This window comes from Pteropus medius, unplaced genomic scaffold (genome assembly GCF_902729225.1).
Source record: "Pteropus medius unplaced genomic scaffold, Ma_sr-lr_union100, whole genome shotgun sequence".
Classification (NCBI taxonomy): Eukaryota; Metazoa; Chordata; class Mammalia; order Chiroptera; family Pteropodidae; genus Pteropus; species Pteropus medius.
This window is the reverse complement of record NW_024345600.1, coordinates 4,298,288-4,325,504: the sequence shown is the minus strand read 5'-3', so window position 1 is coordinate 4,325,504 and position 27,217 is coordinate 4,298,288. Positions and strand designations below refer to the sequence as shown.

Here is a 27,217-nt window from a genome sequence, read left to right as displayed (position 1 = left end):
AGGTTACCACAGGGCATCCACTTGGTCACTTGTCCTCTGCGCACTGACCTCCCAGGCCAGATGGCCACCAGAGCAGCTCACCTCTCCCCTCCTACAAATAAGCGACAGCCACACATATCACTTCATCAATTACAGAGCCCCTGCCATGTGCTAGGCACTATGTGAGTTGCTAAGGATACAGCAAATCTGGCGGTGGAGACAGACGGGTACCATGGTCCAGTGGGAAGCGCTGTGATGGAAGTGTAAACAAGAGGTGCCAGAGCACGGAAGACTCCCTGTAAGAGGCAGCACCGGAACTGGGTCTTCAGAGGTAGGAAGAAGATTGTACACAGAGTAGAATAGATAAGTAGATAAGTAGAATAATTGAGCAGAACATAAGTATACAAAGGAGAAAGGACATGCTAAACAAATGGGACAGTATGTGCAGAGAAACGGAAGAGCGGGGCGAGCGGGGGGAATGGTCCGTGTGGCCGAAGCCCAGGCATGCAGGCATGGCAGTAGAGAGGGGCCAGGGAAGGAGGCAAGGCCTGACACACCTGGCTTAAAGACTTGACCCTGGCAGTGACTAGGAGGTAGAGACGGTTCTAAGAGGAGAGTGGCATCACCAGAGCTGCACTTTAGAATGGTCACTCAGATCCAGAGTTGGGCTGGGGAGAGCAAGACGCCGGAGGCAAGGAGAACAGGTAGGAGGCAGGTGGGAAGCCCTGGCAGCAGACCAGGCTTATACTGAAGAGGGTGCGAATCGAGACAGCAACAGCAGTAGGGGAAAGGGAAAGAAAAAAGACATATTTGAGGTATTTTAAGGGGTGAAAATTACAGGGTTTTATCACCATTCGGACATGAGGTTAAGGGAGAGAGAGAAATCTAGACTGACTCTCAGGTTTCTGGCTTAGGTATGTGGGCAAAAGGTGATAGAGTTAGGGAGAATAGAGCAGAATTCAGGCAAAGGTTAAGTTTGAGGCACAGGATGCCTGAGTAGACATACCCATACGTAGTTGTAAATAGAGGTCAGGAAAGAGGTCTGGGTAGGAGAAATAGATATGGAGGCATCCACACACAGCTGGCGTTAAGCTATGGGTAAGGATGAGGCAGCCAGCAGAAGTAAGGCTAGGCACTGGGTGGGGTACAGGGTGAACCAGTGAGCACCATCTCCATTCCACCTGTGTTAACAAGAACCCCAGAGAACATTACTGATACTCAAAGCCTTCATCCTACATAAAGGAATTAAGACTTGGATCCCCAGTATTTACTGGGGCAGAGACAGTACAGAAAGGATGTTCCCACTAGATCCCTCTTCTGAAATAGCCCCATCTGGTTACTGCCTCTTCCTACCTAGGGAACACGTCTCAGAGCCTGTTCTCTCTTGTTACCAAAAGCAGGGTTGCCTGCCCTCTCCCCCGGGCTCCCAGGCTGGGAGCCCATGTGCCACGGACAGAATGTTCCAAGAGGTGGGAAGGGACTGACAGTAACCCTACAAAGCCCAGGCATCTGCTGCATCCCCTGAATCATCTCTACTTTTCCAGAGGATGTTGAGGGAAGAAAGCGGTAGGAGCCATCTGCCCCTGTCTTATTTCCTTGTGGCTTGGTACCCAAAATAACCAGACCTGCACCCCTTACCTCATCCCTCCTCAGAAACTCGAATGGGCCCTTAGACCGGAGGGCCCAGTGCTGGCACAGCACTCACAGGATCAGGCAGCAGGAGGCAGCTCACAGAGCTTTTTTCTGGTTTTATTTGAAAACCTTCGGATGTGTCCCCTCCCTCACCATACCCATTCCCCTACTCCCACCCAGGACATGACGACGCCACACACACACACAAGCTGTGAGCTGCAGACAGAACACAGGGGCTGCGCTCACGAACACATGAAAAAATATACATTATATATAATATACCAAGGCCCCTACTCCTGCTCCCACCCCCACGACCTAGCCACAAGCAGGTCATGTAGGAAGGGCAGGGGCTGTAAGACCTCAGGCAAGGACAGGAGGGGAAAGAGGACAACAAAGGAGGGGAAGTGGGCACGTTGAAGAAACAGGGGTCCCCAGAGTGAAATGGACAGAGAGGTGGGGGATCATAAGAGAAGTGGGAAGGCCCCACAGAGGAAGCTGGGAGGAGGAAGGCCTCATGAACAGGAGAATAGGGAAGGACAAAGGAGAGGGTTTCTTCAGTCCCACCCCTAGCCCCTGCCATTGCCACGGACACCCCCCCACCCACCCCAATACAGCACTTGGCTGGTGGGAGGAGAGACAGAGACGTGGGCAAGCTAGACAGAAGGCTGCTGTGGGGGTCAGGAAAGGCAGCCAAAGCCTTCCATACCCGCGAGGAAGAGCCCAGAGGCATGGGAGGTGGGTGGGGGTGGGGGTGCAGATTCCAGTGGGGCCCACTGGGATTTTGAGATGAAAATATGACTCGAACTCTCTTCCTCTTGTTCGCTCTTCTCTCGGAATGTTCTCTTTTCCAGGTGTCTCTGTCTCACCAGGGCAGAATTCTCTCTTTGTTTGGGGAGGGGTGTGGGCCTTAGTAGCGATGTGGGGGTGTCTCGATGATGCGTCTCTCGTCGCTGCTGGGCGAGTCAGCTGCCTCTGAGTCACTGCTGTCCTCGTCCTCCTGCTGGCCCCCAGGAGCCCCAGCCACAGAGGCTTGCTGATTCTGGTAGGACTAGAGAAAGCGGCGGCAGAGAAGAGAGGGGCTTGGTGGCCTGCACACCCCCCAAAACCTCTCCTTTGGGCCACAGTCCCTCTGTCTCCGTACCCCGACACCACCCCACCTCCTCCCCGATACAAACCTTTCTCTTTCCGGCTGATGGCGACTCAGCCCAGTGCTTTTTGCCCAGGGCCCGGCCACTCCTTAGAGGTCTTCGCTGCGTATGCTCCAGCTGAATCTTGACCCTGTGAACCACCCCACTCCCCAGGGCCACTCACCTCCATGGGGTTCACAATAATGGTGAGAGCTGAATCATCCCAGAAGAGGTCAGGGTCCTTGGGGTCACTGGAGGCCCCTGGGGGCCCACTGGCCCCTGAGACGCGGCGGTGAAGGGAGTGGATGCGCACGAGGCCCAGGATGACCATGAGCACCAGGAAGCCCACACACACCACGATGATGAGAGTTGCTGCACTGGGGACCACTGTGGGGAAAGCATGCAGTAAAGAGACTGTGGCCAGGTCTACCCAAGGGGACTCAGCACAGGGAGCCGAGAAGGGGTCCCTGGGCAGAGAAAGTCTCCAAGACAGGATTTATGATGGCCCAGAAGAGGGGACTACCCTATAGAAGCTGGACGAAAAATAGAGCCCCACCAGGACACCAGGAAGGAAGGGGGCAGCGGAATGGCTGCTGCTAGGGCCCGAGGAACAGAGAGACAGAGAGAGGGAGAGAAGTATGTGAAAGGAGAGGGGAGGCAAGGGCGGGGGGAGAAAGGCTCCCACCCGAAGCTGTCAGGAGCAGCTCTATTCTCAGCAGGCAAAGGGCAAGGTTTGGAACCTGCCCAGGTCATCCTGCCTGCGTCTTCCCCAGGGACCACTCAACTTAGGAAGGGAGTACCCAGTGCCCAGTGGGGGAAGAGGAGAAACAACCACACAGGCTTGATGAGGTAGGAGAAGAGAATGTCCGAGGCTGGAGACAGGTCCAAGGGGCAAGGAGCACCTGGACTGCGTTCACTCCTGCTCGGTGCCACCTCCCTTCTCCTTGTGGGCTTAGGGCTCTTGAACATCTCGAGCTTCGGTTCCTCCCCAATCTCCCCCCGAGGTATACTGGACTTCTCTTTGGCCCTGTCATGCCTCTGGCTCTGCAGCCTCACTTTGAGGCCCAGGCTCAGGGGCATATGGACCATGAAGGGCAGCGAGACACTGAAGGGCATGTGCACTTTCACACGGACCCTAGAGCTGATGGCGGAAAAGCAGATGTGCATGCACAGGCACATGCCCAGGAAGACTACGTGGGCACAGAGCTGGATAAAAGTCACTACACCTCGCACCCAAGCCAGGTCTCTGCTAACCTGCACAGCTGCCCACACCAAACACCTAGCAGCCTGCTCACATAGTGGGATCAACAGGATGCCTCTCAGGGCCTCCAGTAAGGCAGAGAAGAGCCATAGGTGCAGTGTCACCCAGCTCCCTGCCAGCTGGGCAGACCAAGCAACCCCCTGAAGGAAGATATAAACACCACAGACATAGACCGCAAGGGCCACAGAACGAGCAGCCCTGAGTACAGCCCTGCCCCACTCCTGCACGCACACAATCAGCCCTCGGAGCAGCAGGAGGAGGCAAAGCAGGAGCACCCACAGCCCCAGGGACAGCAGGTGGAGGTAGAGCCTCCATACGCGCATCCCCAGGCCCAGGGCCCTTTTAGGCAGATGAGTCACTACACCCCACATGGTGCACACCCCTGCCCGCTGCTTGTGTGCCCAGCTACTCACCTGAGCATAGAGGCTTCCTGAGGCCCAGGTCTTGGGCAGTCCCTCTACTGAGGGACTATTACATGTATGCGTCTCACACACACATATTCCAGCCCACAGATCTATCTCCCAGACCCAAATTTACTCACAGCCTCTAAAACTCACATATCAAGTAACAGAGCAGACAGAGCCCAGAGAAGCACACAGCACAGGGGCTCCACACACCCTGCCGAAGCCCCTTCTTCCCCAGCATCCAGCACCCGCACGCTGCCACCATACACACGCTGCCACATGCTCCAGGGCCAACCAGGTGTGTGGAGAATTCCCTGCCTGAGCAGGTACACTAGCTTTGCACCTCCCTGAGGCCGCCCTGATGGCCCTCTGCCAAGTTGGTCCCCATCCTGACCCGACCCATAGCCCACTTGGGGCCACTCGACAACTAGAGCTCACTCTGTTGAGCAAGCAGGGAGGCTCCCCGAGTACTAGCTCCAGGGCAGAGATGGGCCTGGCTGGATCAGCATTTCTCAACTGCCTGGGAATGGGGGGAGAGGAAAGACGGGGACAGAGATGACCTTTTTGCCCATTTGTGGGAAATAGTCCCTCCCAGGTCTCCAAATCAATGGACAAGAAGGGGAGGTGGTGACCCCACCAGCAGAATGCCCCTGTAGTTAACTAAGCCCAGGCTCTAGATGGAGGGGAGACCCGCCCCGCTCAGAGTGGAGGCCACAGCAGGTAAACTTGCTCTAGAGCACAATGAGGACAAGCTAACACTTTTGGTTTGTGCCTTAATCAAAGACAATTGTCCCTCTGAGCCCTTAGCCCTGCAAAGGAAATGACAAGCTGATTGCCAGGAATAAGAAATGACCACAGGAAAGACAAAATGCAGACACTCTATCTGTAGGCCAACAAGCATAGTCAATTAGTTTAAAATGAGCCAGGAGGCCAGGGAGACAGGAGGATTTTTTAAATTAGCTACAGACAAAAATCAAGAGTTTGAGAAGTACAATCGATCTTTCTTGCTGCATTAGATCCAACCAGTAACTTCTGGCCTTCAGCAATTTCCATAGCCAACGTGAAAAGGTAATTTAGCAAATGGCCCATGTGAACTCCTGCTTTCAATTGATGGTGAGGACACTGTTAAAAGCCCTGCATGGTGTCCCCTGTATGAAGACCCTTGGGAGAAACTTCTTTCCACCCTTAGTCCCAGGACTTCTGAAATCTTGGTTGGCTCCTATTATGTGACCTTCACAGTTGTTCGGGTTCCCTTTTGCTTTAACTACAAGGAAGCTTCTGAGCTTCAACATTCTGCAACTGCACAGTCTTTCAGAGTATGTATTTTATGAACCGACTTTATTCACTGGCTTCATCTTATTCCTCTTGCATCATTGTCCTTTCTTCCACATTTCCTAATTCATTTTCTATCTTTATCCTATTGCATCGTAGGTCTTTCTGCAAAGCTTTTGTAGGAAACGAAGTAGGGAAATTGTTCTCAAATTTTGCTGCATACAGGAATCACCTAAGAATCTGTGAAAACCACTGATGCCTGGCTCCCCTACCCAGACATTCTGATTTAACTGGTATGGGGTGTAACCTAGGCTTCAAATGTTTTTGCAGCTCCCCAGGTGATTCTGGTGTGCATCAAAATCTGGGATGATTAGATAAATACTGTCTTCATTATTCTGTCTTACCTTTCAGACGACCTTATTCTCCCTAATCATAATCACCTCAAACTAACCACCTACCCCCAATTTTCAAATTCTCACTCTCATGACCACCCAAAATCCCTTTTACCCTTCAAGGTCCAAGTTCAAACTCTACATGCACCACAATTTGAATTTTAAATTGCAAAGCCATAATTCTGTAATACCACTCTTGGGGTTGGGAGGGGAAGGGGAAGAACTTGGAAACTTTGCACCTTGAAGAGGCACATGGACTGGGTTTTATGAAGTGGATCTCTTTGGTAAGCTCAGATGTCAATCCCAAATGCCTTAAGGTGAATAATGCCCTCTGCACACTAATCAGGACAAAATAAAGGAAAAAGCAAAAGCAGCCTACAACTCTCAACTGGGATCTTGGAGCAAGCTTGCTTCGCATGGATGTCAGCTCAAAATAGTGGATGGAAAAGTAAAGAGAAGGAAGCACTTGCACACCCTGGAGCATTCCCAGGTAGCTGGGAGGATGAAGGAGAGGGGAGGAAGCTCCTGGGGAGTTAGAAAGGGGACTCCCTCCCCTGGGACCTCAGACCAGAGAAAACAAAGACTGAGAATCTCATCAGGCCCAGCAGCAATGTCAACCCAGATCTACTTTGAGCCTAATTTGTGTAGCAAGACCCAGTATCCAACCCAAACAAGGTTGAGTGGGATGATTCCCAAGGAAAGAACTGGACAAAGAGCTAGGGAATCATGAGAGAAAGAAAGAAGCTGGCCCTGAGGTTCTGTTTAACAAAAACAGGTTTAGTTCACTCATATGTCCCTACCAACCTGAGATCAAGTGAAGCTTCTTGGAAACTTTGCAACTTGGTTATGCCTTATATTCCCTCCTCACCCCTATCTCCATCTGCTCTGCTGTAGTGAGTCCCAGTAAAACACTTAAAAAGGCCTCTGCAGAAGAAAGAAGGGAGCCAGTCCCAGGGGAAAAGAAACACAAAGAACAGTGTAGTAATGGCCATTGCCCAAGGAAAGGAAGACCGACTGAGTTCCTGGGGCCACCAGGGAGCTAACTTCAGTCAATGAAGCCCTGGGAAGCCCTAAAGAGCACCCCCAAATCAGGGGCAACTATAAAGTAGTGAGACTAATAATAATTTTTTGAAGTATTGAACGTAAATGGAAAGGGCATGGAGAACAATGCTTAGTCCATAGGCTGCCTGGATTTGAATTTTGGCTCCACCACTTTCTAGCTGTGTGATCTTAGACAAGGTACTTAACCTTTCTGGGCCTCCATTTCCCTGCATTTAAAGAGGGGTAATTCTAGTACCTATTTCATTTGTTGTTTGTAATGACTAAATGAGTTACTGTGTATAAAAGTCCATGAGCATAGTGCCTGGCACACATTGATGTGTTTGCTACTCTTATTATTACATATTGAAGTGAGTGCTGTACTTTCAGGCTGGTGCTCAGTGACCATGAACTTCTTCCAAGAAAGCATTCTTAGAACTCCTTAAGGAATTGCCTTCAGAGCCTGTGATGCACCTTTTGACTTTTTTCAAAAGTGACAATAAACCTGTGGCCTTTGAGAGTGGATTTAATGTTCAAAAGCATAAAATGACATCCAGCACCAACTCTGACAAAAGTGGATGCTAAAGTTGAATAATACTGAACTAGGCCAAAAGCAAGGTGTTTCCAAAATTAAAAAAAAAAATGAAAAAAAATAAATGCATCTCATAAATTGGCTTTGATAGCAATTTTAAGAAGGGATTCCAAAAATCGTTTCCAGTAACATTGGAATCATTTTGCAGTTTTTAATAATAATATTAGGTGTAAGTATCAGGTTACAAAATATTCGGATCCCAACTTCATAAAAAAAAAAAATAGGCATAGAAGAAAGCTGGCATATAATATACCATATCAACAATGGTTTCTTCTCTGTGATGGAATTATAGCTGATTTTTCTTCTTTATACCTGTCGTTTCTAGTTTTTCTACAATTAAGTAACTCTTAAATTGAGAATTAAAAAATTGCGTCACCAGTAAAAGATCATGGCCAGGGAACAAGGTTGCTTTCAAGGGCAAGCACTTCATCTGATGTAACACACTTTGCATAGTTGCACATTTTGATTTAGACATAGTCTTATGACTTTATAGATAGCACATAATTACACATTTAATAGCACCAACTTTCTCTTGAGGATAGGGACTATACTGCCTTTATATTCCTAACTGTACTTTAGGACGGTGCTAGTACACAGTAGGTGCTTATAAATACTTGATACCTTCAGTACTTAGGATCCCTAGGCCCGGGGCTAATCTGATATTGTTGTGGAATCAGCAAGGACAACAAAGGCTTTGCCTGCGTCCCACACTGATTTCATGATTCCAGGCAGGAGTGTCCCCTGCAAACACACAATGTTCGTGTTCTTCACGAGGGAAAGATAATGACGTAGGAAGATAAAGAGACTGGAACACAGCTGTCAACTAAGTCCCCTGCCACCCGACCGCCCCACCAGGCCCCACAAAGCCGTACATACTGGAGTTTCGGTGGGAGCTGACCAGGCTGTGTCCAGCCATCTCAGGGGGTGGCTGGTGACCACGGTGCAGGAACTGCTGGGAGCTGAGCACGTGGCTGGGGTGGGCAACCCGGTTCATGCTGTGCAAGACGTTGACCTGGGGAGGGAGGGCTTGCTGGGCACTCTCGTTCTTCCCCAGATCCAACCCCACCTGTCTAGAGCCATCTTGTAACCACTGCCCCACAGCTCCTCCTTCTTCCCTCCGCACCACCAGGGCCGGGAGTCTGCCCTGCTGCCATTTCCATTCCCACCACCTGTCAGTTTCGGTCCACCCTGCCTTGGCTCCTTGCCAGTATGGGGTGGCCGTGGAAGGATGGAGACTCTCTGGGTACCTCCACAATGAATTCATTGCTGGAGTAACGACCATTCATTTCTGAGCAGGAAAGCCGGAATTTCCTGGCATAGAGGGCAGCTCCATGTCGCAGCCGATATCGAGCCTGCCTCAGAATCTCTTCATACACAGTGATGCTCTCCACTCCTGGGGGACAAAGAAGCAGCTCAGTGCAGGAGCCAACGAAGAGGCTCAGGGCTAGACCCTCTCTCCCAGACTCCCACCAGCCTAGAATGGGTTAGTTAGTCCCAACAAGGGTGTGACCCGAGGTCTCAGAGGAAAAGATGCTCCCCTCCACCCCCCACCGGGCTCTGGCTGACTGGGATAGACTGCATTTCCTGCTCTGCCCTTCTCTAATAGCTCTGCGGCTTCTGGGTAGGGATGGAGAGAAAGAAATAAGGACACCCCACAAGACAGCAGGAAGGTGGCCAGTAGGAGGGAAAAGGAGAGAAGGGGAAATACAGAAGTCATCATGGAGGCTATGGAAGGAAATGGAAATAAGAGGAAACTGATTATGCCCATCATCTCCCATCCTCTCTTATGGAGGGTCCTTCTGAGAGCAGGCTTCCTTTGGATGCTACCAAACCATTGCCACTATTCATTAAGAGATGAGCTCCTAACTTAAAGCATTGCTGTATACATGAGATTAGTGTGATGGGAGATCGAGAAGATGGCTGGTACCAAACAGCCAGGTGATTACAAAGCTAATCAGAGAAGGCTAAGCCAAAGGAAGAGTGGAGGAGAACCAAGCTATAGAGAGAAGCAGGGAGAAAGGACCATTCGTTGCCTAAACCCTAGTACATCTTCTCTAGGAGCAATTTGAAAGCCAGAGGATCTTCCAGGCCAGGAAGATGCAAAATGGCACTCGGCCGCATCCCTGGGCCTGGAAGGAGGACCCTCTGGATTTCCCAGTACTTGCTCATGGAGTGGAGCACACACACAAAAAGAATACAGGACCTCAGGCCCCACTGACCGGCAATGGTGAGGTAGGCAGACGTGTTGGTAATCTCCAGCCCTCGCTGCTGCAAGGATGCCATGTCCAAGAGCAGGCTTTCCCGCTCAGGGTCAAGGTCATCCCCCACCAGAGAAATCTCACAGCCGTCCAGGTTGTGCACGATCTCATCCGACATGCGTGTGTCTGTCACTGAATTGGAGAGAGTCAGGATCTGGGTCAGAGATGAAGGCTCACCTCATGCCCATGCTTCCTTCCCTTCCAAGGTCATTCCATGAGAGCAGTCAGCATCGTTTTCAAGAATGTCATTATCCAACAATTTCTGTACACCCATGGGCCTCCTACTGGCTCTCCTTCCTAATGGTACATGGGTCTAGTCAGGCAAGTGCAGGATGAGGTGACTCTCGCACGCCCAGCTCCAGGTTTTCCCCCTCACTCCAGTTCTGAAGAAACCCCTTCTCAGGATGATATCACTTTCTGGGGTCATCCTTACCTGTGCCCTGCCAACTCTCATCCTTTTTAGCTTCCACCTGGTGAGAAATAGAGCAAGTGATTTGAAGATCGGGGAATAAAGGGACCCCCTCGGGTCCCTCGAAGTCCACAGCTGGGCGGGCAAAGTGAGCAGTGCCACTCAGCAGGATCTGGGGGGCATCAGGCTGTAGTACCACCACGTAGCCCTCCACTTCGGGAATGGAGACACAGGATTCTTCACTGAAGCACCTATATGAGAAAGGGGGAGAGGCCGCTTGTGACCCCAGCACCCTTTCCCTTGTAATCTATATTCTGCTTCATTCTTTTGGGCCTCCATCTCTACATCTAGCATCCATGTCAGGGAGGGTGAGGGGAAGAAAAAGGGGATAATGTCTCTGCACCACCACCACCACTACCACCCCAGTAACAAAGCTAAAGTGGGAAATACCCTCCCCTGGGAAGATGCCACGGCAGGAAAGAATAGGGACAGAAGGTCAGGCAACCCTAACCTATAGGGGTGAGCACATCATCAATGCCCTGCCCCCAAGATTATGGAACACCTATCAAACTGCATTTTACAAGATGAGCTGACAAAAATGCATATACATACACAGTTCTTTACCTAGGAGGGTTTTAAGTGTGTTTAGTACAATATTTGGCAAATATGTGCCAAAAAATATTCAACAAGAGGGGGAAGGGCTTATCTAAGGATGTCCTCCTCCTTGGTGTGTCTTCCATTCACTCCATTTAATATCAGAGAAACACACTTTGGCAGGTGAGCTAATCTGATCATTGAGGACCTGCATTCACCTTCCCAGGAAGCCTCACTGATCTTGGTGTTGGGACAAACTCTCCCTAGAGGACTCAGCCAAGCTCAACCAATCAACAGCACAGCCACCCAGGAACGCGCTCCCAGGACCCTCTCTAGCCTTATCCTTTGTTAATCAATAATAATTCTTGTAGGGCTTGCTGGTTTATGAAGCGCTTTGCCCATATTACTTCATTTGACTTTATTTCAACACTGTAGAATAAGGATAAGAAACCAAAGCTTTTAGGTTTAAGCATCTTGGCCATGGAAGAAATATGAGTCCTAGTCAAGGCTTAAACCCATTCTTCTTATTCCTAGTCCACAACATTTCCACTAAACCACACCCACCATTTGGGTTGGCACTCATTAAATTCATTTATAAAGAAGTGTCCCTTGAACGAGCAGTCTTCACAAGGGAGTTACTAATTCAAGGTGAGGCCTATGGTCCATATGCTTGTGCTAACTGAACTGATTTTGCTAAGAGGACCGTTATTAGTGTTCCCGAGCATGCCCAGTTTGACTCCTGGAGCCAAAAAGAAGGAAAGTAACCTCAGCAGATACAATGAGCTCAAAGCCCCTGAAATGACCAATGCCTACAGCTTGCTGAGTCACTGTGCCACAGGGAGTGAGACCTAAGACAATCTGCACAGTCATTCAGAGGGGCCCAGATCACAGCCTCTTAGAAAACAACCCCAGATGATCCTGGGAGCACAGGCCCTAACAGACATTCCCACTTATATGAGCAATCCAAAGAGACACAAAAGGGATGATCGGATTGAGAGAGTAGATATGGCACATAAACCTTAAAACAAAGGCAAACATGATCACCACCACGTGAGTGGAACAAACAAAAACTCACGAGAGTTCGAAGAGGCAGAGGTTCTTTCTGGCTAGGATAGGAACAAGGCATTTGGTGAGGGAAGGTAAGAACAATCAAGGAAAATAGCAACTGAGCTAGCTTTTCAAGGAGGGGAGGACTTCGCTGGGCAGAAGGTGAGGAGTATACTCAGGGGAGTAGAGAAACACGAGTCAGGAAAGGCCTGGCCAGATGGTTGAGGGCTTCGAATGCAGTTTTTGTGCAGTGGACAAGATGAAGCCATTGACGTGTTCTTCATCGGAGATGTATGAGAATGAAAATTCTTATTTAAGATCACTAATCCCTTGCAGAGCTCCACTCTAAGCTAAAAGACGGGGCCCTCCCTTCTGATGTGGTCCTGAGCAGACTGGGAGGGATTAAGCCTCTCATAACGGGATGATAGCCCTTTAACAACAAGAGTTCTGACTAGGAACTATAGGGCACATCCTCAGCTCTGATCTTCAGCCACGTGACTTTATTTACCTGTGGCTTTCAGTTCCACACCATGACACACCATGGACCAACAGTCCAATTCCCAAAAGCTCTGCCCCTGCCTTCCACAGCTCTGACACTGAGGCTGGATATAACCATGCCCAGGACTCAGACTCCTCTCCTCTCTAAACCCAGCCCTCCTAGGATAGGGGCAAGTCAGAGACGTTTATCTTCATGTAGCTTATGGAGAAACTGAGGCAGAGTCAGGGAGAAGGTAATGCTGCCTCAGGAATCCTGACTCCTACATTGTGTAATCCACCCACTAGATGGCAATATCTCCTAAAAACTACCCATAAACCCTTACAAGGGGTGAAAATGCCAACATTTGCAGGATAGGCACTCTGCCAGGCATTTGATCTGGATTATAACATTTAGTTATCATAACAATTCCATGAGTTAGATTCTATTGTTATCCCTGCTTTGTAGCATTTTCTCAATGCTGAAAAGCTAGTAATAGACTCTATGTCTGTAATTATTGTGCTTTCATTACCTCTCGATTAATCTGAATTTTTAGACCCTTAATATACTTAAACCTTAAAGTAATGTACAGTTTTTCTTTAAAAGAATTCAAAATCATTCACTTAGAATTTAAAGGTCAACAAACTTTTTCTGTGATGAGCCAGACAGCAAATATTTTTGGCTTTTGGGGCCACATAGTCTCTGTCCCAACGATTCAGCCATCACAGTGGGAAGGCAGCCATAAGCAATTTGCAAAGGAACAAGCGTGGCTGTGTTCTAATAAAACTTTATTTACCAAAACAAGCAGCAGGCCAGAGTTGGTCCTGGGGCCATAGGTGCCAACACCCAGACTTACATCGTCCAATTTGACCTTGCAAGAGCTTGATGAATCAAGATTAAAAGAGGTGAAGAAACTGGAGCTATCTGCCCAGTGTCTTCCAGGCAATTAGTATTGGGTCAGAATTAATATCAGCTCTCCTGGCTCCCAAACCTGTACCCTCTCTGACCTACTTTACATATCAGCACAGGGGCACAGAGAAGATAAAAACTCCAAAATCCTGGAAGTGTGGCTCAGTGTGAAGAGTAATGACTGGGTTGTTGGGAAACTTGAGTCTGGTCCAGGCTCTTCTACCAACATTGCTGCGTCAATTGAGCAGGTCAAGTGTCCTCTCTGGGGGCCCGGTCTCCTCCTCCATAAAGTGAGGGAGATGTGCCTACTGCTAGGTGACATCTAAGGCTAAGGGCTTCTGACATTCTGGCTCTGCTCTGTGATTTGCCCGCCCCACCCCACACTCACTTGACGGCAGTGGTGAGGCGCAGGGGCCTGACGCCAGGCGTGGCAAAGCGCAGAGTGTTCATGTAAGCCACATGCTGCAGGGCATGGTTGAAGGTCTCCACATCATCCCCCTCCAGGGTGAGCAGGGACTGCGAGGGGTTCACGTGGACCTGGGCCCCAGACACAGACACAGCTGAGAGCAGGCCCAAAAGGCAGGAGAGGAAGGGAACAGAGGTAGAAAAGTAGGAGGGCAGGGGACAAGGGGCATCGAGAGGAGAGGACTCGGGCGATCTCGAAACTCTCAAACAATAAATAAATCGATCTCAAAATAAAAACGCTTTGGCGGCGGCGGCGAGGAAGGAGAGATGAGAGGGAAGTAAAGCTAAGGGGGGAATATGAAAAGGCCGAGAAAGATAGAAGACAGAATAAATCCAGGACGAGAAGAAGGGTGAAAAATAAAAGCAAGATCCGAGTGAGGAAAGAGGAGACACAACAAGGAAAAGGAGTCTGCAAGAGAGGGCGTCTTCAGTCGCATGCAAGGAGACCAGGATGAATGTGTGTGAGCTTCACAGATGCCCAGATCCTCCCTGCTGTGTGACTGACTCCTGCCTCCTACGTTCCATGAAAAGGCCGAGAAAGATAGAAGACAGAATAAATCCAGGACGAGAAGAAGGGTGAAAAATAAAAGCAAGATCCGAGTGAGGAAAGAGGAGACACAACAAGGAAAAGGAGTCTGCAAGAGAGGGCGTCTTCAGTCGCATGCAAGGAGACCAGGATGAATGTGTGTGAGCTTCACAGATGCCCAGATCCTCCCTGCTGTGTGACTGACTCCTGCCTCCTACGTTCCAGCAAAAGAACTCCTTCACTTCAATCTGTAGCAGGAAGGGACACCCAGAATCCAGCCAAGCTCCATCTGGCCTTACCTCACCAAGGAAACCCTGCCTTGCTGTAGTTCTCGGAGGCTCTGCCCCCTGGTGGCATGGAACACAGTAAATAATAAGGCTTGGATAGGAATTGATGTGGAAAAGGGAGCATAGAACAGAAAGTCAAGGTGAGAACTCTCCGGGTCTCCGGCTCTGAAACACAGAGTACCTTGTGTGGTGTCTGTACTGTTGTCTCCTCCCTTTTCCTTCTCCTTGTTTTTCTCCTCTGGAGAGAAAAAAAAAAAAGTGGCAGTGAGCTCGAGGTCCTGGGAACAGACTGACGGAGAGGAAGAAGAGGTCTTCCCTGCTCAGACCCAGCCCATGGAAGACCTGCAACCTCTGAGCGGGGTCCCAGCTCTTCTGTTGTCATATCTCAATCTCTCAGAACTCTAGACAAACACCCAAACATGTTGCCGAGGAAACACAGGGGCTCTGGTAACACAGAGAGAGAGAGAGAGAGAGAGAGAGAAATTCCTGCCCCAATCCTAAGCCACTGGAGGCTCCAACCTTTAGTGTCTTCACTGAAAAGCTCAGGGACTTACCAGTCCAGCAGGCCCCAATCATGAGAGCAGGTTCCCTTCGAGGTGGATGGATGAGACCATTGTCATGGATGAGGGCAGGGTCAAAGGAGATGCCATCAGCATAAAGTGTGACTGTGGGGAACTCGAGATTCAAAGCATAGTGGTGCCACTCGTCATCACAGACCTGAGGGAGAAGGGTAGGGGCAAGACCCCCTCAGTTACTTCATCTTCAGGGAACTAGCACAAGGCACTGCCCCTTCTCCTAGGCATCAGAGGACCAACCGTTCTCAGTTTGATCAACAGGGCTTACTAGTGAATTGATTCTTACCCAGTTCAAGGAATTACACCCTTGCCCAAAATCTACCAGGAAACCAACCTAGTATCTAAAATTCCACTCTTTAGGTAACTCTTTAAAACCATAAACATTTCAAAGAGGAGTGACACACTATTTTGTGAATTAACTTCCCCCCAAAATTATGTATGTATGGCACTAGAATCTCTAAGGTAGTTTGTGACCCAACAAGAACCACTAAAACAAACCCTTTGTAGTTTCTCTGAGGGTCATTCAAGATGCGGGTCAGAGGAATGAGGGTTAGAGAGTTCTCTGCCTTATCAACTGCAAATGTTGGAATTTCTCAAAGCTCAACCTAGATCCTCTCCCATTTCTTTTCTACACTCTCTTCCCAAGGGTTACCTCTTCTGTTTCCATGGGTTCAGACACCATATTTATGCTAACTCCAATATCTACATTCCAGCCCAAAACTCTCCTTTGAATGCGGGCCCTCCACTTGGATATCTCACAGGTAGCTCAAGGTTAATGTGTGTAAGATGGAAGACCACACCCCTTTCCAATCCCCTCTGTTTTTCCCAGACAATATAAATGCTCCACCGTCCATTCAGTTGCTCCATTAGATGGCCTGGGAGACATCTTGGATTCTTCTCTTTCCCTGATCTTCCACATCCAATCCGTCTATGGATGCTGTTAATCCCAGGTCCAAACAGAACTAAAAGCTGTGGGTTTCTGTGCGGTTCTCTCCATCCCATTGCCACACATTAGTCAAATCCTCAACCATTCTCGGGTATACTATTCTAACAGACCTAAACTCTTATGTCTCTTCCTCCTTAGTTGCCAAAGGGATCTTCTTAAAATGTAAATCTGATCTGGTCGCGTCCTTGCTTAAACCCCTCAAAAGGCTTCCATCTCTCATAGGACAAATCTAAACGAACCTCAGCTGACAAAGTCCATTGTACAACCTAATCATTTCCTGTCTCTCCAACGTCATGTGTGTTCTTTCTCCCTTGTTCACTGTACTCCAACTTCACGGGCCCTCTTTCCGTGCTTGGAACATGCTGAGCTCTTTCCTACCTCAGGACCTTTGCATGTGCTCTCCCTTATGCTTGGAACACCTTCTCTTCACAGATATTTCCCATACTTCAGGACTAAGCTTTTGTTTCACCTCAGTTGGGCCTTCCCTGAACATTCAATGTAAGGTGAGCTCCCCAATCCTTACCTTCTCCTGTTCTCTATCTCAGTCTCTTACTTGTTCTTTCAAAGTATTTTGTCACAATTTATCATTTTTATATGTTTACTTTTTAAAAATCTATCACTAACTAAAATGTAAACTTAATGAAGGCAAAGATTTTGTTTCATCTATATTATAGTCCATTGTATCCCCAGAACCTAGTAGAATGGCTGAGACTTAATTAATACTTAATAAACTTGTGTTGAATAAATAAGGGTAAATAAAAGAAAATAGAAAGAGTACTGTTACCAATATTAGCAACATGGGAGAAAGATCAAGAAGTAGCAAATGGCAGACTATCTCCTTAAAAGAGTGCTAGGAAAAGCAGAAGCTTTTGTAAACAGCTCTCAATTACCCAGTTTGTGGGTTTTCTGGGCCCTTTATTTCTCTTTCTCTCTCTTCCACTTCCTGTCTTTTTTTAGTCATTTGTTTACTCAGCCACTCCACCAGGGCTTGCAAGAAAAATAGGAGATGGAAACTCAAATTAGTTCCCACTGGTCCTTGTGGTCAGCTTGGAGAATGCAACTATTGGCTTAAGAGAGGATTTTACTTTTTTTTTTTTTGGTCCATTTTTATTTCTCTCTCATAAATGTGGATAATAATAATGAGAATTAACATATATAGAGTGCTTTTCAGACCACAGTCGTGTGCTGAATAATGAAAGACATTTCAGGCAACAACCTACCATATATAGGATGGTGGTCCCATAAGATTATAACAGAGCTGAAAAATTCCTGTCACCTAGTGACTTCGTAGCTGTCATAATGTCAAAGCACATTATTCATGTGTTCGTGGTGATGCTGGTATACACATCACCTACCACACTGCCAGTCATATACAAATATAGCATATACAATTACATTCAGTACAAATACTTAATAATGATAATAAAAGACTATGTTACTGGTTTATGTATTTACTGTACTATAATTTTTTTGTTATTTTAAAGTGTACTCTTTCTACTTATCAAAAAAAAAGTTTGCTGTAAAGCAAACTGATCACTGCCTGTGTTACACTGGCAGCAGCCTCATCCATCTCGTGTTTACCGCATATCTGGATTACATCATTTTCTCTTGCACTTGACTTACTCTGGTGTTGTTCTGCACAATAACGTGCTGTACAGGCTTATAGACTAGGAGCAATAGGCTGTCTCTTATAGTCCAGGTGTGTGGTAGGCTGGATTTCTATATGTGCACTGTATGATGTTTGCACAATGATAAAATCGCCTGATGGCGCATTTCTCAGAACGTATCTCTCTTATTAAGCGGGGGTGGCTGTATAAAGATCTATCGAGTACATCATTTAATCCTACGCCAACTCTTAAATATAGAATTATTATTATTATCTCCATTTAATAGGTAAATAAACTGACACTTAGACATATTAACCAAAATTTCACGGTTAGTAAGTTCTCTGGCAGGACTAAGACCCAATCTGTGTACCTCAGAATTACTTATTTTCTTGATTACAACAAGCTAACTGCTTAAGAGTCAGGAGTATGTACTGTTAAGGCTCTAGATCAGAAAAAGATGAAATAAAACAAGCGGGGGAAAGATGGTTGGTTGGGTTTGATGTTAGTAGTTATTTTTTCTCTATTTCCTTTTAATCCAGGAGTGCTGCCTGCAGGAGACAAGCCTTGGAAAAAGAGAGCAAGAGCATCTGAGGACATAATGGTCAGGAGCCGAAAGTGAAGAATGAAAGAGAGGCCTCGGGGCAACCCAGAAACGCCAGCCCCTGCCCTAGGACCCTCCTTCCCTAATAGTAACTTAAATCCACCCATCTTATGAGCCTGGTACCGGCCTCACCTGCTCCAACTTCCAGAGGAATTTGACTGGACGGGCACTCTCAAGCAGAGGCCAGTAGAGGAAGGCAATTCTGCAGCCATGGACCGTCAGTGAGTAGTGAGAGAAGCCATCCTCTGAGGGGAGAAGATGGGGATGTGGATCAAACACAGGGCCTGGGGCAAGAACAGGTTCGCAGCACTAGGAGGGAGAGGATGCTGAATTCTCTTTATCTTTTCATATGCTTTCTCTCCCGCATTCTCTAGAGTTCTCTCTCCCAACACCCTTCCCCCCGGCCCCCACACACACAGAGTCCAGTTCAGGTGATAACTAGGGATTCTTGGGCACTCTGACTGAGTGGGGACACCAGCCAACCTGCTCCTACCCAGACCTTTATTGGTCCTTTGGTTAATACAAACCTCGTTAGTGACGATCTTTTTCAGATCAAGAGAAATGAGCTCAGAGAAGTGGCAGAAATGAAAGAGCAGGTCAAGGCTGAGGGCTGCCCCCCCAACCCCCAGAGGGATGTTCCTCTGCAGTCGAGGGAGGAGGAATCCTTACAGATGGAGCTAACTAGCCCTTACAGGAGGAAAATGAGGTGGAGGCGGAGGAGAAAGAATGGGGCACTCCACTACCCAGGCTTTTCCATCCCAGTGGAAGAAGTTTAACGGGAGTAGATGCAGCGGGCAGTCTACTGGTGGGACGCAGGGGTGCTGAGCAACCACAGTGAGAATGGCAGTGAGCTGTCCCATTGCACTCTGGGAGCAGTAGGACCTCAGTTTGTCAGGTTGGGACTAAATCACAGAATTTCAGGGAGTATCAAACCTAGCACTGCCACCTTACAAGTGAAGAGAAAGGAAGTGACCCGTTCACAATCACAGACTACACAATGACAGAGGCAAGTCAGGAAACCAGTTTCCCCACTCAGACCAGTGCCCCAAAGAAGGCTCACCATTCTGCACAGTGTTACACACGATGGTTTCCTCTTCCTTCTTGCCCTTGTTGGGAGTTACACCATGCTTCATCCAGAAGGACAGGGTAAAGTGGTCACTGAGGCTCTCCTGGGGCCCAGAGCCCAGCCCAGAAGTGCCACCCAGGGGCACCTGTACAGCTTGGGTGCCATTGAACCAATAGATAAGGCTGCTGTCCTGGCTGTAGTGCACGGAGAGTCCCGCCGTCCAGTTGGCATTGGGGCCAGGCATGGGCAACAGATCCACCTCCCCAGTGGCAGCACCTGCAGGAGCCCCAGAAGGCGCAAGTGCCAGAGATGAGCAGCAGCAGATGGGGAAGCGGGAAGCAGGCAGGGAAAGAGTGACCAATGGGAAAAGATTTCCTACAGCTAGTCTCACTGCCTCTTCTGGCCTTCAAAGACAAGAGAGGAATAAACCTCTCTTTTAGGAACAGCTCCATTAACTCATTCTCCGACTCTTATCTCTTTGTCCCACAGTGTATCTGGTGATTATCTTGTGCTACAATTATGCATCTTTGCCAATAACATATTTATTTGTTCTTTGGGCCACAAGAGCTAACCACATGCCGTAAACCCTGTGGATATATACACCTGTGGATAGCAGAAGATATAAGGCAGATTCTTAAGAAAGAGGCAGAGAAGGGTCAACTAGAGGCTGGGTGGGAAGGGTCAGGCCTGGGAGGGTGGGGACGGGGTCACACTCACCACAGAGTTTCCGCAGTGCCCGCTCTGAGTAGTTATCTCGGTCACAGCCCTTGGCCACATGGCTGGTTTGCAGCTCTATGGTGGCCTGAATGTTCCAGAGAGGTTCATCACAGGTCTCCAGGCGGATTCCAGGGAACAAAGCCAAGCTTCCGGCGCCTGGTGCATATTCAATCCTTTTGTTCCAGCCTGCACGGGCGAGAGGGAGAGGGCAGTGGAGAGCGAGAAGAGTAAGACACCCATTCTGCTCTTGCCATTCCACCAACGGTCTCGGGATCCTAAGAAAATGGCTGTCCAGGGTAAACAGCTACAAGACTGTCCCCAAATATACGTCCCCTGACTCCTAGCCTAGCTCTCACACCTGTCAAAAGGGACAACGTTGAAGAGTGAGACCATGTTGAAAAGTGATTCACAAAATGGGTCACAGGGGAGGTCTCCTCACCTTGCCAACTGGGTTTACAGGTGGGCTTCACCTGGATCTCCACCTGGGCGTCATCTGCCGCCCGCTTCTTCCCGCAGTCATAAGCAGTCACCGTAAACTTGTAGAGCCTCTCACCACTGTACTGCAGCTTTTCTGTGTTCTCAATGTTTCCTGGGGTAGAGATAGGGGAGGACAGAGAGGGTCAGGAGCACTAGAGAAAGCCTAGGGAGGCAAAGGGAAGACTCGTGAGCTAAGTGGGTTGCAGGTGAATTGGGCGGCAAGAAGCTGGGAAGAAGGTATCTGAGAAAAAAGGCTCTACATCTGGGAAGGAGGGTATGGAATGAGGACCTGAAGGGCGGAAAAAGTGGAAAGAGCTCAGCTCTGGGGTGTCCTAAGGGATGTGGACACACGAGGGCTGGGCAGCCGGGGTAGGCAGGGCTGGACTCACCGTCATTGTCAATGAGAAAGGGGGTGTTGGGCGTGAGGATCTCGTAGTAGCAGATCTGGCTGTACTGGGGGGAGCAGTCGCCATCAACGGCTTCCACCCGCAGGATACGGTCATACAGCTTCCCCTCAGTCACTGCAGCACGGTACAGCCGCTCCACAAACACAGGGGCAAACTCGTTCACGTCGTTGACCCGCACGTGCACGGTCGCCCTGCACGTGCCAGAGAAGGAGGCGGGGAGAGGACAAGTCAGCCAGCCTTGCCCTTGCTACTCAAGAGAAGCACGTGTAGGAATTCAGACAGGGAATCAGGGCAGGAGAGAGGCCGTCTGTCCCTGAGCCTGAGGCATCAGCCTACCCATCCCTGCCCCCCAGGGCACCAAGCACTACAAGGGAGAGGGTCCTCGAGGGAACTGTGCTAAGGAAGGGTATCTGCTATGAGAGGAAACAGCAATCCCAGGAGACACCAATGCTGATTGAGATGGCTTCTGTACAGAATGCTATAGGTCGAGGTGCCAAGAAGAGGGGTAAGAGTCTTTTGTGTCCAGCAGGTCATTCCTTCACAATAGTCAGATCCAATAGGGTAATCAAAGAAGATGCAGAGTAAAAGCCAAGTTAAAACCAGCCATGGAAAGGGAAGTGGCATTACTACAAAAGCCATAAGTCCTCTGACATGAGTAAATGTCAGATGCCTTCTGTGCACACGTGTACTATGTGCACGTCAGCTGTGGCCCCTCCTTGCTCAGATACCCACAGGGCAAGCAGCGCTGGGGCTAAGCCCTTCATGCTTAGCCCTGTCCTTAGCCAAGATCCAGTTGCCCAGGGCCCACAGGCAAAGGTCCTATCTCCAAATGGGAAACTGAGTCACAAAAAGCAGTTTATCTCTAGTGTCTCTTAGAGGCCCAAGAATCCTGATTGCCAATCTTTCTCCCATTCTCAAATGAGAAGTTAGCTGAGAACAAACAAAGGAGTCTCAGGCCCCAGCCTCTTTCACGCTGTAGCCCCCCCTGCCCACCCTCACCCAGAGCTCTATGTGCGTGTGTGTGCTATAATCACGTGAGTGTGGTACACACTGCAGATAGACTGGTGGGGCAGTAAGAAGGAATCTGGATGTGTGCTGAAGATGCTCTTCCCCTTCCTCCCTGTTCTCCTCATCATGATAACTCCCATGTATTGAGCCCTTTATTCTCTGTCAAGTACTGTGGTGCACACAAACCATCTCCTTTCCTCTTCATAGCAACCTAAAGAAGTAGGTGTCATCATCATTCCCATTTTACAGATAAGGAAAAGCAGATCCAGAAAGACTGAGTAAGTTGTCCAAAGCCATAAGAGGCGGAGCCAAGATTAGATCCCACTCTATGTTTCTGTCTCCTTGACTGAAGGTTCCAGGAGGACAAGGACTCTGTCCCTAAACCTTAAAAACAGAGAAGGGAGGGAGGAGATAGTCGATGACTGCATGGACAGAGGATGGTGAGGGGCTTGGGAGAAGGGAGGAGGGCCCTGCAGCAGAGGGCAGGGACGGGGCTTCCTCACTTGTGGGACTTCTTGGTGTTGGCCCCATCAGGGCCCTCGCCACAGTCGTAGGCCTGGATGGTGAAGGTGTGCTCTTTCTGGGCCTCGCAGTCCACTGGCTCCTTGGCCCGGATCAGCCCTTCTCCTGTTGCCTTGTCCAGGATCACAGCCTCAAAGGGCACACCAGACCCATGGAGCCGGAAGCCACAGATCTCACCTGGCCCAGGGCGGAAGGAAGGGTGAGGCTCATGCACCACCTCCAGCATCTCCTTCTGGCCTCTGCCTCCCCACCCAGAGTTCCCGCTTCACCTCACCTCCCAAACCCCTTTCCCTTCTTTGTGCACGTGAAAGTAATAATTATCAAGCATACAGCTCCAATGCCAGGTTTCTGAGCAGCAACTTCTCAGAGCCGTCAGGTCTGAGAGCTGGCATACCTTGTGTTTTGCCCCTGTCTGCCCATGTCCTTCTCTCTGACTCCCTTTACTCAACCACCAGCTTCAATGTAGCCCATTCAGCAACTTGAGCCTACTCCTTCCACTTTCCAAGCCTCTTCCCCACTTCTTCATTGCTCATTCAAATACTTTTCTCTGTCCCGCCCACCTTACCATCCACCAACCTCAATTACCTGCATAGCGCAAGGGAGCATCCTTGTCCAAGGCAAAGAGTGGTGGGTTCAGCAGGACTGTGTTGTCGTTCTCCATGACGATGCCCTGGTATTCTGCCTCGATCCATGGCTTGTGCTTATTGGCTGACATCCCCCAGGGGGAGGAAAGGAAGTGCCTGTGAGCTGGGCCCTCCACTCCCACACAACTCTAGTTGACCCAGACAAACTCACATTCCAGTATCACCACCCTCCCCACACCTGCAGAAGCACCTACCGGAGGAAGAACTGAGGTCAAGAAATCAGCTGTTAAAGGAATCAGAGGGTCTGAGGAAGGTCACTGCCTTTTTCTATGGTAGGATAGAATGTTCCCATGGCAACAGACTGCCCTGGGGAGAGGGGGACTCCTATCTCCCCTGGGAAACATGGTCATAGGGTAGAGAATTTTCTTTAGGGATTTCAAGTGTTGGGGAGTGAAGACTAGGGATTTAGGAAACAATGATAGGCCATCAGAAGGCCCTGGGAAAGGGAAGGGATAGATTAAGGGCAGAGTTGAGATTAGGAAAAGATCTAGAAGTTTCCTTATTGTTATCCTCTCCACCACCCGCAGCACTACCCCGTTTCAATCCTGATCCCTTCACTCTGCACTTCACCCAGCCAAGACCCAACCTAAGGCCATTCTCCCAGAGTAAAGGGAGGAGGAAAAATGAGAGAAGAGAAAGTATATAGGACAGAGGGAGGAGGCATAGAAGGGCAGGGATGGAGCAGAGGAATCAATGCCAAATAACTGGACCCAGCAGAGCCAACATCCTAAGGGATTATGGAGCTGGCCTAGAAACATGACAAATCCCTTTCCTGCTTTTCACCCCCACAGCCGAGAGAACACGCTCATCATAACCGGCACATTTCTATGTCCCCAAGGCCACCAAACCCCAAACTCCCTGACCCCATGTTTTATACAGACTCATGACTTAGTCCCAATTTTGCCTCCCCCCCCCACCACTCCCTTTCAACCACCAGCCAATTATGGATTGATGTGGGACTCACTCAGCCTCTAGATCTCCCCATCTCCTACCAGACTCAGCCCAACTGTGTCTCCTCCCAGGACGAGTCTCCCACTAGCCTAGTAAGAGGCTGTGGGGGAAGGCACAGCGTGTTCCCTTCCCCTTCTATGTCACCCCCAACCCAACCTCCACTGCCGCTCTATCTAATCTCATCACGCCAACCCCAAGGCTCCCAAAGCACATTCACAATGGCCTATCAGTGGGACATGAGCAGAGGAACACATCGTCCAAAAGGATGTCGCCAAAGGAAACTGGTCTCCACTATGTCACACCAAGCCATAAATCTTGATTTCCATTCTCTCCTCCAACCCCACCCCAAAGAGCCTTCTGGTATCTGAAAGCCTGCCTTTCTGGCTGATGACCACCATCACCCCCATCTCTAGTGGCAGAGGAGAAAGCCTCAAGATGGTGCTCAGAAGGCAGCACAGGAAGTGGCAGAAGGCTAAGAAGCCAGGCTTGAGGTTGGAGGGGAGGTGCACAGCAAGGCCAGCGCTGGGCACCCTCTGCATGGCTCACCCCTGACTCTGCTCCTCTCCTCTTGGCCCCTGACTCCCTCCTTGTGCCCATCTTCCTAGGCTCCCTGTCTCCTCCTTCCTTGACTCTCCTCCTCCCACTCCTCTCTTCTGTTCTTCCTGATTTCCCTTTCATTCCTTTTTTTTTCTTTTTTTTTTTTGCCTCCCACACCTTTTACCCTTTCCAACCCTCCTCATCCTCCTCCCATGCCTCCTCTCCTTCTCTTTCTCAGCTTTCCCTTTAAAAGCCACTCATTGGCTCCCCCCCCACACACCCACTTCTGCCCTTTCCTGCCTTTCTCCACCTACCTGAGTCCTCTTCCCCCCCACCCCTCCCTCACTTCCTCCCTCTTGGTCCCTCTGACGGCCTCACCCAGCTGAATTTATCTGCTTTCTGCCAGAGAGGGCAGCTCTGGTAACCCACAGCCCAGCTGCATACAGGCATAAGGGTATGGATGCAGAGAAACACGCCAAAACATACGTGCTCCGAATCGCTGAGCTACAAGGAACAGTTCCTCCCCAAGAAGGGATGGAGATGAACCAGATGGATCTGCCACACAACCTTAGTGCAGGCACATCCCAGTGAAAACGGAGAGCCACCCAGCGATGTGTATCACCCCTCAGGGCAAGTCCTTCTAAGACCTGAGATACCTCCAGCAGGGAGAAATTGGGGGAGGGGGCGACAGAGATCCCAGGATGGGAATGGGGACCAAATGGGAGCAAAAGAAGCACATGGGTAGAGATGGATCAGACAGGAGGATGTGGCAAAGGGGGTTCCAGGGAGAGGAGAAGGGACAGGTCTGAGAAAACAGATAGGAATGGGGAATGGTCGGAAGAACACACCTATCATGTGCCAGAGAGCCTCAACTGCTCCTGCCCACCCCTACCCCACATCGCTCTGCCTGATACTCCTCTTCCGGCGCCCCCATCCCGCACTTCACTCACCTTTGTTACAGGAGCTGGAGGGGAGTAGGGAGGCCAGCAAAAGGGGCAGCAGCAAGAGGGTCATGGTATGGTGTCGTGTGGGGCAGGGCAGGGCCAGGCGATTGCTCTCCCCTGGGAGCCCGAAGCCGGTTTATTCCACCCTGGGGGTGGGGATGCAGGGGCTCTTCAAGGAGGCGAGGGGAGGGAGCGGGCAGCAGGGCAGAGGCAGAAGGAGCCTGCTGCCCACGCTAGTCCATAGGGCAGACCTGGGCAGCCCCCAACCTGGATGGTTGAGGTGAGGGACTTGCTGTGGCTTCTCGTTCGCTCACCAGCCCGGCGTCCTCGCTCTCTCTCTCATTCCCACCCCATCCCCTCTACTGCAGGATGACGTCAGCACAGCCAGGCGAGGATTGATGGGGCCGCGGGCCAATTGAATGGCTGGGGGGGCCAGGTGCTGCAGGCGGGGGAGGGAACCAATGGGACTGGGGAGGTGGGGCGGGAGAACACGTTAGGGCTTTTTCTTCGGATTGCAATTTGTGGGACCAAGGGAACTGCGGGGGCTGGAGAGGAAGCTGGAAAGCCGTTAGAGGGAGTAGGAAATGGACATTGGGAGGATCGAGAAGCTAGAAGCCTGGGGATGGGGAAGGGAGACGTCAGTGGAGACCTGAGGGAGGCAGTATCCACGTCATCCCCGCCCCCGACTCTGCATTAACCTCTTTATACAGAGGATTCCATCAGCGAGTCCCTGCTGCGCGCCTCCTGGGAACCGAGAAGTAAAACTCAGAGCCTTAACCCGAGCGATCCTAGCATTTCAGCTCCCAGCCCCAGGTCTCTCTGAGGAAACCATGGGACCGACAGAAGGGCGGTAGAAAGAGCTCTGGGGCTAGAGGAAAAGTGAGGGGTGTGTGTGTGTGTGTGCGCGCGCGCGCGCGCGCCTACCTACCACCTGTCGGGATAGCTCACCACCAGGTGGAATTTTTCCCACTGTCTACCGTCCCGTGCTCCCTCTCTCCGAATTTCCCACCTTAAACCATGATTAACCAGCCCAGTCGATTAAGAAGCCAGGGAAGTTGGTAGGTTTGAGAGATGTGGCAAAGGGGGTCCCAGGGAGAGGTTTGAGAGACAGGGGCGGAGCACACAATAATTTAGGCACACCTTCCCTCACCATGGGAATACTGGTAAGCATGAGCTTATCCAAGGGCTGGGGACCGGGGGTGATGGCATCATCAAAGACTCCAGAGGGAGAAGGAAACCCCTGGATCCCAAGCCAAGACAAAAGTTCTTCAGAATAGCCAGACCAAACTCCCCCTCACCTTCTGCTCTGGATTTTGAAACCTGACACCTCATCGGGCTGCTGTAACAGCCCACCCCCCCCTTCTTGCGCCTGAGAAGGGCTGCTTTGCCACCTCTCTCCTCATGGCCTTATAGGACAAAAAGGCTGGAATGCCAGAGTTGGGGCCCCAGCTCAGTCAAGTCGTCTGGAGGAACTGTGGGGACCAGTGCTATAGGATTTTCTTCAGTTTGGCTCCTGGCCAGCAAGCTGGCTGTTCTCCTTCTTTTCCC

At 50.0% G+C, this 27,217-nt stretch overlaps 1 protein-coding gene across 1 annotated transcript; it reads right to left on the bottom strand.

Moving 5' to 3' along the window:
- Positions 1 to 1,707: 1,707 nt before the first annotated feature.
- On the bottom strand, positions 1,708 to 26,096 carry CLSTN3 (calsyntenin 3). The gene is made up of 17 exons (XM_039874316.1): positions 25,676 to 26,096; positions 23,179 to 23,301; positions 22,575 to 22,770; positions 21,046 to 21,254; positions 20,619 to 20,768; positions 20,180 to 20,365; positions 19,457 to 19,738; positions 18,529 to 18,641; positions 15,222 to 15,384; positions 14,680 to 14,905; positions 13,778 to 14,056; positions 10,389 to 10,615; positions 9,917 to 10,087; positions 8,945 to 9,090; positions 8,574 to 8,709; positions 2,923 to 3,125; positions 1,708 to 2,659 (listed from the first exon to the last, which is right to left on the bottom strand). The coding sequence occupies exons 1-17, from the start codon at positions 25,737 to 25,739 to the stop codon at positions 2,519 to 2,521; spliced, it is 3,015 nt and encodes a 1,004-aa protein (XP_039730250.1). The 5' UTR covers positions 25,740 to 26,096; the 3' UTR covers positions 1,708 to 2,518.
- Positions 26,097 to 27,217: the final 1,121 nt, after the last annotated feature.